Consider the following 10,400-nt stretch of genomic DNA (forward strand, 5'->3'; position numbering starts at 1 on the left):
TATATTTATGTATGTTTTTGGTACAAACATGAATCTAGTAATGGGTTTTGACATGGTATAGATGATTGTATGGTAAACAATAGTTCAATTAAAAAAAATGCTAAATAATGTACTGTAATGTAGATATTATCAATGTGTAATGCAATCTAATGTATGGAAATGTATGCAAAACCTTTCTTTTGTGTTATACATGACCGCGTTAAAACTCCACTAAAATCTCGCAAACACAATGTTGAACGCGCGGGGGCAGCGTTCCCTCTTTTTCAATTGAATTGCACAAGTTTTCCCGTTGCGCTAACTCAAAACGGTCGATATTGCCGTGAAAAACCCGCGGGGAGAAAAAAAAACTCGCTGACAATTGAATACCCCGCTATAATCTGATTGGTTGCTCTATGCATAATGTCCACTTTTCAAACCTGCTGGAAACTCGCAGCTGGATACATTTACCTCTTGGACTTAATCATCAGAATAAATACAGATTAATTACCTACACAACTCAGCTATTGTAATGCCAAGTGACTGGTGATACCTCAGATTAGTAATTATTGGGGTCTGACAACGCCCAGCTGATCGCATTATTTAATGTCGTTCCCTGAATCAGTGTTTCTGGCCAAAAAAATAATAAAATGATTGGACGAGAGATGATCTGGTTGCTCCCATCCAATCATAACTCTCCCTGATGGGTCAGTAATACCATCGTGTCACAGGGTTTTCACCAGGACAGAGAAACATACAGAATGTTACGTTAAATCACAACTTGTGTTGGGAAAGGTGCCATAATGTGGTTTATTTTCGTGCTTTTTTAATCCAATGTTTGGACATTTAAATCTAATGAAAGAAGCTAAAAAGTGCAATGGTGTAAATTGTAAAAGACAACAATTTGGATGTATGAAGCCTGTTACATGTAGAGGACCTTTGACATAAAATCTTCCTGCATCATTTTGACAGGAGTCTCACAGCATTGCTCTGTGCTGCTGTGGGGCCCTTCATCATCATCATCTACATCCATTTATATAGTGCCTCTAATTCCGCAGCGCTGTAGAGAGAACGCACTCACATCAGTCCCCATGGGAGCTTACAGTCTAAATTTCCCAACACACACAGACTAGGGTTAATTTGATAGCAGCCAATTAACCTACCAGTATGTTTTTGTACCTTGCTCCTTCCACTATATAACGCTCAGTCTGTGACTTCCTGCTGCCTCCATTCCCCTCCTCACATCATGTCACTACCCCTGTCACATGCAGCCCTGTCTTCACTAACACATCACTCATCTCCTGATATACTCTGTGCTGCTGGGGACCCTGCTCCTTCCACTATATAACTCTCAGTCTGTGGCTTCCTGCTGCCTCCATTCCCCTCTTCACATCATGACACTGGCACTGTCACATGCAGCCCTGTCCTCACTAACACATCACTCATCTCCTGATATACTCTGTGCTGCTGGGGGACCCTGCCCCTTCCACTATATAACTCTCAGTCTGTGGCTTCCTGCTGCCTCCATTCCCCTCTTCACATTATGACACTGCCACTGTCATATGCAGCCCTGTCCTCGCTAACACATCACTCATCTCCTGATATTCTCTGTGCTGCTGTGAGTGTTCTGAATACTGACCCATTTAAAACCAGGGACACACAGATGAGCAGGAGATGAATGTTACTTAAACAAACTATGCTCCATCCTTGCAGTCAACTACCTACCTCCAGAGTAGCTGTACAGAAATACAATGATCAAAGTTCTGATGTGTCATCATCATAGCCAGGGCCAGATTAAGGGCCACATGGGCCTAGGGCTGAAAATTATAAAGACCTTATTGTGAGAAGTGCCCTCCCTCCAGAGGTGTGGCCAGCTATGTGTGGGGGCGTGGCCAGCACCATGGAGGGCATAGCTTGCATATCCCTCCAACCACCTACATCTCCCTCCCATCCTCCCTTATATAAAGAGGGCACCAATAACTGCTCACACATCATGTATGTAATGTGAAGAGTGGAAACACGTCCCAGCTGCCCCTCATGCCGGGACAAGCTCCTGGCTAATCAGAGTAGTCCCCTAAAATCAGGACTATCCTGATGTAATTGGGACAGATGAGAGGTAAAGTTATGTTATTTTATTGGCCATTGAAGACAAAAATACAAACAATGGTGGATTATTTTTATTTAATCTGTATTTTGTTTTTAACATTGAACAAAATACAGCTGAAAACTTAAAATAAATAAAAAAATAAACTATGTATAAATGTATATAAATACACTACTCTCAATTGTATGTATTTATATTGATCCTAATATATAAACATTCACTGTCCTCTTTGTTAGTTTTCCCTGAACACCTGCTGGTTAATGTAAGTATCTAATCAGCCAATCATGTGGCAGAAACTCAATGCATAAAAGCATGCAGACATCAGGGGCTGGGGGGCATCTGCTCACTGGGCCGATCCCATAGTGGGCTATGTTGGGCTGGGTCACTGGGCCACCTGCATTTTTTTTCTTTAACATGTTCCTAATATTCTGCTGAGTCCAGTCATATATTATTAAGCACAGTAACATACAGATTTTGATATATTTTAATGTCACGTAGCAGCTTTATTAGTTATTACATAGTAATATATATAGACTATTATTATTATTTATTATTAATTTTTATTTATAGGGCGCCACTAGGTGTCCGTAGCGCCGTACAGGGACAAACAAAATTACAATACGAGGTGAGACAGCACAGTACAGTAAACAATAAGCACAGTAACTCAGTGTGCTCAAGGTACAGCTAAAGGGGCAGGGGAAGGGAGAGGGGAATGTCCGCCAACGACGGAGTCCAAGAGGGAGGGCACGGGTGTACAGGGAGAGCCTCAGAGGGGAGAGGAGGGAGCGAGAGGGGACAGGGGGAAGAGGGTCCTCGAGGAGGAGGGCTAGGTAGCTGGAGAGCAGAGTTAAAAGTGGTGAAGACAGGAGGAGAGATGTCCCTGCTCAAAGGAGCCTACAATCTAAGGGACTATACTAGTCACTAGTATAGCTATATTTGTCAGACCCAAGAGAGGGGCAGTTTGGAGTGACTGTGGATGGAGGTGGGGGCAGGGATGGGTAAGTCATCAGTAGACATGCCACGTCTGACTGTCCCACATAGTGACACACGTGTGGAGAGAAAACTAAAGGCTGGCGCTTGATGATCTTAGTGCTGTCATTGGTCCTAAAACTCCAAAACACTCCAACCAATCACAGGTGTAATGTGATCCTCGTCAGGCCCAGGCGGAGAAGCTCAACTGAAGCGTCACAAGCCAGTGATAAGTACTGTGGTAATGGGGGTGGTGTGGGGCTATATGGCGTATTAACAGGTAATTAGGGCCAGCTATATATGTGGGAACTGTAACATCCAGACGGATGGACATTTGGTTGTATATGATAGATCAGTTGGGATATTTTTATATTTTACTTATGTACCTTACTGTGCAAGAGAATTATTTAAGCCTGTCCATCCTTCTGCCACCCCCTGCATGTGACACATCTCTCCCTGTACTGTGTGTATCATACCTGTCACTAATAGCTGTCTTACAAGCACCAGGATCACTCAGTAACAATATTTACATGTCAGCTGTAGTAAGAATACGCTCCTCTGAGCAGGGTCATCCCTCCTCCTGTCCTCACCACTCTTAACTCGAGGACCCTCTTCCCCCCCCCCTCTCGCTCCTTCCTCTCCCCTCTGGGGGTTTCCCTGTCATCCGGGCCCTCCCTCTTGGGCTCAGTCGTATGCAGGACCTTCCCCTCTCCCCCGCCCCACTAGCTGTGCTTTGAGCTCACCGGGTTACTGTGCTTATTGTTTACTGTACTGTGCTGTCTCACCTTGTATTGTAACTTTGTTTGTCCCTGTACGGCGCTACGGACACCTAGTGGCGCCCTATAAATAAAAATTAATAATAATAATAACAGTATAACCTGGTAGGAGCTTGTACTACTCTTGTAGTTCCCTTGATAGGCTGAGCAGTAGTAGGTCTGGTGGATTAATACATATCTCAGTCAGATTACAGTGTGACTGGCAGAATGACTACACTTCCCGGCATGCCCCAGTCACAGAGCCTATAATGCCCGGCATGCCCCAGTCTCAGATACTACACGTCCCGGCATGCCCCAGTGTCAGATACTACACGTCCCGGCATGCCCCAGTGTCAGATACTACACTTCCCGGCATGCCCCAGTGTCAGATACTACACTTCCCGGCATGCCCCAGTGTCAGATACTACACTTCCAGGCATGCCCCAGTGTCAGATACTACACTTCCCGGCATGCCCCAGTGTCAGATACTACACGTCCCGGCATGCCCCAGTGTCAGATACTACACGTCCCGGCATGCCCCAGTGTCAGATACTACACTTCCCGGCATGCCCCAGTGTCAGATACTACACTTCCCGGCATGCCCCAGTGTTAGATACTACACTTCCAGGCATGCCCCAGTGTCAGATACTACACTTCCCGGCATGCCCCAGTGTCAGATACTACACTTCCCGGCATGCCCCAGTGTCAGATACTACACTTCCCGGCATGCCCCAGTGTCAGATACTACACTTCCCGGCATGCCCCAGTGTCAGATACTACACTTCCCGGCATGCCCCAGTCTCAAAAACTACACTTCTCGGCATGCCCCAGTCAGAGCCTACACTTCTCGGCATGTCCCAGTGTCAGATACTACACTTCCCGGCATGCCCCAGTGTCAGATACTACACTTCCCGGCATGCCCCAGTGTCAGATACTACACGTCCCGGCATGCCCCAGTGTCAGATACTACACTTCCCGGCATGCCCCAGTCTCAGATACTACACTTCCCGGCATGCCCCAGTGTCAGATACTACACTTCCCGGCATGCCCCAGTGTCAGATACTACACTTCCCGGCATGCCCCAGTGTCAGATACTACACTTCCCGGCATGCCCCTGTCTCAGATACTACACTTCTCGGCATGCCCCAGTCTCAGAGACTACACTTCCCGGCATGCCCCAGTCACAGAGCCTACACCTCCCGGCATGCCCCAGTCTCAGAGACTACAATTCCCGGCATGCCCCAGTCTCAGATACTACACTTCCCGGCATGCCCCAAACTCAGACACTACAATTCCCGGCATGCCCCAGTCACAGAGACTACACTTCCCAGCGTGACCCGCGCCCAGTCTCAGCCATGCCGATGAAAGGGCCGTTCCCGATCCGCCGGACTCTGCAGTTCCTGCAGAGCGGGGAGATCGTCTTCAAGAACAATGTCAAGATCATGACGGTCAATTACAACACCCGAGGGGAGCATGGGGAGGGTGCCAGGTAAGTGTGAGTGCACAGGGGTCACCTGGTGAGTGTTATGGCTCAGGGTCACCGGGTGAGTGTTATGGCTCAGGGGTCACCGGGTGAGTGAGGGGTCACCTGGTGAGTGTGAGGGCTCAGGGGGTCACCTGGTGAGTGTGAGGGCTCAGGGGTCACCGGGTGAGTGAGGGGTCACCTGGTGAGTGTGAGGGCTCAGGGGGTCACCTGGTGAGTGTGAGGGCTCAGGGGGTCACCTGGTGAGTGTGAGGGCTCAGGGGGTCACCTGGTGAGTGTGAGGGCTCAGGGGGTCACCTGGTGAGTGTGAGGGCTCAGGGGGTCACCTGGTGAGTGTGAGGGCTCAGGGGTCACCCGGTGAGTGTGAGGGCTCAAGGGTCACCTGGTGAGTGTGAGGGCTCGGGGGTCACCTGGTGAGTGTGAGGGCTCAGGGGGTCACCTGGTGAGTGTGAGGGCTCAGGGGGTCACCTGGTGAGTGTGAGGGCTCAGGGGGTCACCTGGTGAGTGTGAGGGCTCAGGGGGTCACCCGGTGAGTGTGAGGGCTCAGGGGTCACCCGGTGAGTGTGAGGGCTCAGGGGGTCACCCGGTGAGTGTGAGGGCTCAGGGGGTCACCTGGTGAGTGTGAGGGCTCAGGGGTCACCTGGTGAGTGTGAGGGCTCAGGGGTTACGAATGTGAGTTCAGAGATGAATGTAAGGTCATGGGGTAATTATAGAGTGGGTGCACTGTGAGTACACAGGGGGCATGGGGTGAGTGTCAGTATATTGGTGTTAGTGGTCACAGGGTGAGTACAGAGTAGGTGCAGGGAAACTTGCAGTTGTGTGCCGAGATAGGAGCACCCACAAATTGATTGTAAGCTCTTTGGAGGCAGAGTCCTCAGTCTTGTGCCAGGAATCTTATCCAAATCCAGAGTATTTGCAGCATTTGTACTAGGTGAGCGTGACACGCAGTAAGTGTATGGGAGTGATGTATATGGGGGTTGTGGGATACAAACCTATACATGATACATATATTCTATCACAATTAATGAGTGTTTTATTTTTGCAGGAAGTTTGTGTTTTTCCACATTCCTCAAATCCAGTATAAAAATCCCAGGGTGCAGATTATGATGTTCAAGAACATGACCCCATCTCCTTTCTTAAGGTTTTATTTAGGTGAGTACAGATTACTTAATTGTTTGTTTAATCACTTTTTCATTGTTCCAAGGAAGTAATCCGTTCTGTTGACCACTGAATCTCTATGCTGTTACTTCTCCTATCTGCGGCTAATTTATGTGTTGGAGGATTTACTAATGAACCTTATCTCATTATACTGAAACATGACATATATTGGAAGCAGTAGTCTTTCACTGACAACTTCCTCCCTCCTTTACTGGCTGATAAAGTATTTTTTCATTCCTTATTGACCTTCGGGGGAAGTGTTTTGATTCTGTTCAAACCAGACAACTATAGAAATCAAATACAGATATGAAAATTACATTTAAAGGGCTTCTGAGTAAAAAAAAATTTATTATCCTTTTGTCTGGAAAGGATTTTTTTTTTTTTTAAACTTCATTTGCTATATGAATTAGTTTTATTGTTTTTGCAGGTTGTTTTCAGCTATCATGAAACTGACGCACTCTGTGCACAATAATTTACGTAGATGAATAATGTGCTAAAATAAACACTTCTAAATAGGGGTTATTTTCACTTTTCTATAATCTGTGAGCCGTCTATCACGATCCTGTGTTTGTCTTTGTTCAAGCAGACGGCGGAGAGCAGGTTCTGGTTGACATTGAGGACAAAAGTCGGACGGATATTATACAGCACGTGAAAAAAATCCTGGGAAAAAGCGAGTAAGATATTTTGATTGTTTTATTTAATGCAAATGTCTGTAAACATCTACACACAATGTGTAAACTATATCATTTGTTTTAAAAAAAACATTGATCATTATCATTTTTACAATCAAGGTCCCGTCTTACCTAATTCATAAGAAATACAGGTGGATGATGGCAGTGAAAGAATTTAAAGACCTATAAAGTGTTATGCCTGTAATTGGGTTGGTGAGTGGTGTAGAGACATCTAACATTACTTTTCACTCTGTACACAGGGAGACACTAGAATTAGAGGAAAAAGCAAAAATGGTGCTGTCCAATCCAGCCAACTTTGGCCCCAAAAAGTACTACCTGCGGGAGTGTATGTGTGAGGTAGAGGGGCAGGTACCCTGTCCGGGCCTGGTCCCGCTACCGAAGGAACTGACCGGGAAATACAGAGCTAAACAGAGAGCTGGTACGGAGGTGTGAGCCTGGCGGTAACATGGAAGGCACCCGGGGGGGTTGGGTCAACACTGTACTTTATTTATTCCGACAACTAATCCACAGTTTCTCCCACCGTCCATTTTTTTTTTTTTTCCTTACTGGTTTGTAAATTTGTGTTTGAATATCTTTTTATATACACGGTTTAATTAAATTCCGTTATTTTGCTGTCTACATTGTCCACTTTTTGGTAAATGCTCTTATCCACTTTCACAGTGAAAAAATAGTGGTTCCTAAGGAAAGAAGCGCTGTGCACCTCTGTTAAAATAAATCTGTACCTCCCCATTCCAGTATAGAGCGCTGAAGCTCCTCCCACCGTGCCTTATGGCATCTGATACGGATCACAAAGCCGGACCTGTCTCCAGGCTGTCAGTCACTATGTCTGTTAAAAAAGCGCCTCCCTCCTAACACGGCTGCCTACTACAGAGGGGTGAGAGAGAATATTGTGGGCGTATAACAATAAGTATAAACACTTCATGTCATATTCAGCTTCATAATACACAACCTTTGATATATGGAATGAGGAATTCCACAACAATGGCTTTTTATGGGAGGGCTGCAAGGTAACTGGCTGGAAACAAATATCCGCACAAAAAGTTTGCAAAATACCATTAAGAAGACAGAGAGGTGGCAGCAAATCCACCTCTGAGAAGAGTAAACGGAGATATGAAGATGAGGAACATTGTGGCCTCACTGCTAAGAGATGTGTATGACTTAAATCAAACAGTGCTCCCAGGTAACACCATCTACGCTGTGTAGTATGAATGTTATTGGGATACTGGTGATTTTGTCAGGGTGGATGGAGAGATGAATGGTGAATATTACACAAATCTTGGCCAAAAGTCAGCTGATCATCTTGCAACCCCTTTCATTTCCCAAAAAATATGCACTTTCTAAATAATTGTAACTTTTAACTCTAATTTCCAAACTCACTTGGGAACAGCAAGAAAAATGTGGGATTGCAGCTTAAAAAATGAAAACAAACATCTGATTGGTTGCTGTAAGCGGTTCTCCCCAGTTCCCCTAGCAGACACAGCCAGAGTGTTGAGTGAATATGATTGGACGGTTTCTGAAGCCTGGCCAATCGGCTTCCTTCAACACCATTGACTGCATGATGTAGTGTATGTACCAGGGCCCTGTCTCCAGTGGCCGGGTGCATGGAGTCGCCTCCGTTAAACTTATATGTTTTTTAAAAAAAAAACGACATTTCTGTCCTGCTCGCTTATCCAAAATCTAGTCACATGACCAGGTTTGCTCTCTGCAAAAGCCTTGATGTGACAAATGGGTGTTGTATCTGGAGAGTTCACATTTGACTATGGCTTTGGGTTCTATTCTAGAGATATTTTTGATACAAAAACACGAGTTATTGTCTTTCTAGATCCCCCTGGATACAATCAGAACAGTAATGCAGCGTGAGCACCTCGTACTGTTCAATATCCGCTGCATATTTCAGTTTAGCGCGACGGGCAGACTGGGAGGAGAAAACACTTCTCATCTGTCAAATTCTACATTTATACAATATAGCGGAAATCTCACTTCAATGGAATTCTGAATGTAATTAAGGAAGTTTCCATACATTCCATCAGCCCTTTTAGTGACACCTAAAAAAAACATTGAGTCTTCATAACTTCGCCGGGGTCGCTGTAATCCTCTGATTCAGTCACATTTTAATTCTCTCGCTTTTGATCACCAGACTTGTACTTCTTCCTTTCTGTAAGTCCTTTTGATCTAGGAACGAACAGTAATTACCAGCTAATTTCCATTTCTGTGTCGGCCGTTCAGTGATTAGCGGAGAGTGAATGGGATTCTGGAAACGGAAGTAGATCAGAGGCAGAAGTAGGGCAGCTTTTTTATTCCAACAAATGTTTCTTAACCTGCTTTCTTTAATCAGTAAGACGCCTTTTTTCGACTTCTCCTGTAATGGTGGCGTATTGCGCTAATTGTAGGAAAAGGATGCAACGGCGAATAAGCCTGGTTCACAACACGCCAGCCTACTTGTCTTTCATAGAGCAACCTGTGGCTCTCCAACAGTTGTAGAACTACAAGTCCCAGTATGCAGAGTATCTATCGTGTCCTTTTCTTTAAACAGAGTAGTAGAAAAAAATAATTGCACAACATAGTTTAAATGTGGTTTAAACGGGGCATAGATATGGGATTGTATTGAAATTCTGCTGGAAAAGTATGTTGGATACTCTCCCGCCGAGTGTATCTAACCAAGTAAGGCTATTAAGAAATTGCCCTTACACCAATGAACACAATTCATGCCTGAACGCAAATGACAGGTCTGTCCAAAACTCAAAAGGCGGATAAACGTAGGCCAAATGCAGTGAGGGCGTTCTAACAGATGCAGACTATTCCAGTCCTGGGTTTTCTGAAGTACGTGTTGGTTTTTTTTAGCCGTATCATTTGCACCAGCTCTAGGGCAGGTCTAAGTGCTGACTGGTAGTGATGGCTGTCGCTGCATCTTTATATTAAGACCTACACATGTGCATGCCACTAGATATGTGTATGCAAGGAAGATTGACTATATAAATGCATTGTATGTACAGTACACATTAAGTACATCCTGATTTATGTATTTTATGTAAAAAAAACAAAACTTTTTTATTGATTATGAGTTAATTAATTTTATAGTTTTTGTTTTCTTGCATGCATTTTGATGGGACTTTATATAGCACATATGTGTAATATATATATATATATATATATATAACACACATATATATATATATATATTTAAATGCAAGTTGGGTCCAAACATGAATCAGACCCTCTGTATGTAAAATAGATTATATATATATATATATATATATATATAT

General features: G+C 44.8%; 1 protein-coding gene across 1 annotated transcript; it reads left to right on the forward strand.

The window, feature by feature from the left end:
• Positions 1-5,114: 5,114 nt before the first annotated feature.
• Positions 5,115-7,755, forward strand: MRPS25 (mitochondrial ribosomal protein S25). Its single transcript, XM_075183699.1, has 4 exons — positions 5,115-5,293; positions 6,333-6,439; positions 7,032-7,119; positions 7,377-7,755. Exons 1-4 carry the CDS (start codon positions 5,160-5,162, stop codon positions 7,567-7,569), a joined length of 522 nt encoding a protein of 173 aa, XP_075039800.1. The 5' UTR covers positions 5,115-5,159; the 3' UTR covers positions 7,570-7,755.
• Positions 7,756-10,400: the final 2,645 nt, after the last annotated feature.

This window comes from Mixophyes fleayi, chromosome 8 (genome assembly GCF_038048845.1).
Source record: "Mixophyes fleayi isolate aMixFle1 chromosome 8, aMixFle1.hap1, whole genome shotgun sequence".
In the NCBI taxonomy this organism is placed as follows: domain Eukaryota; kingdom Metazoa; phylum Chordata; class Amphibia; order Anura; family Limnodynastidae; genus Mixophyes; species Mixophyes fleayi.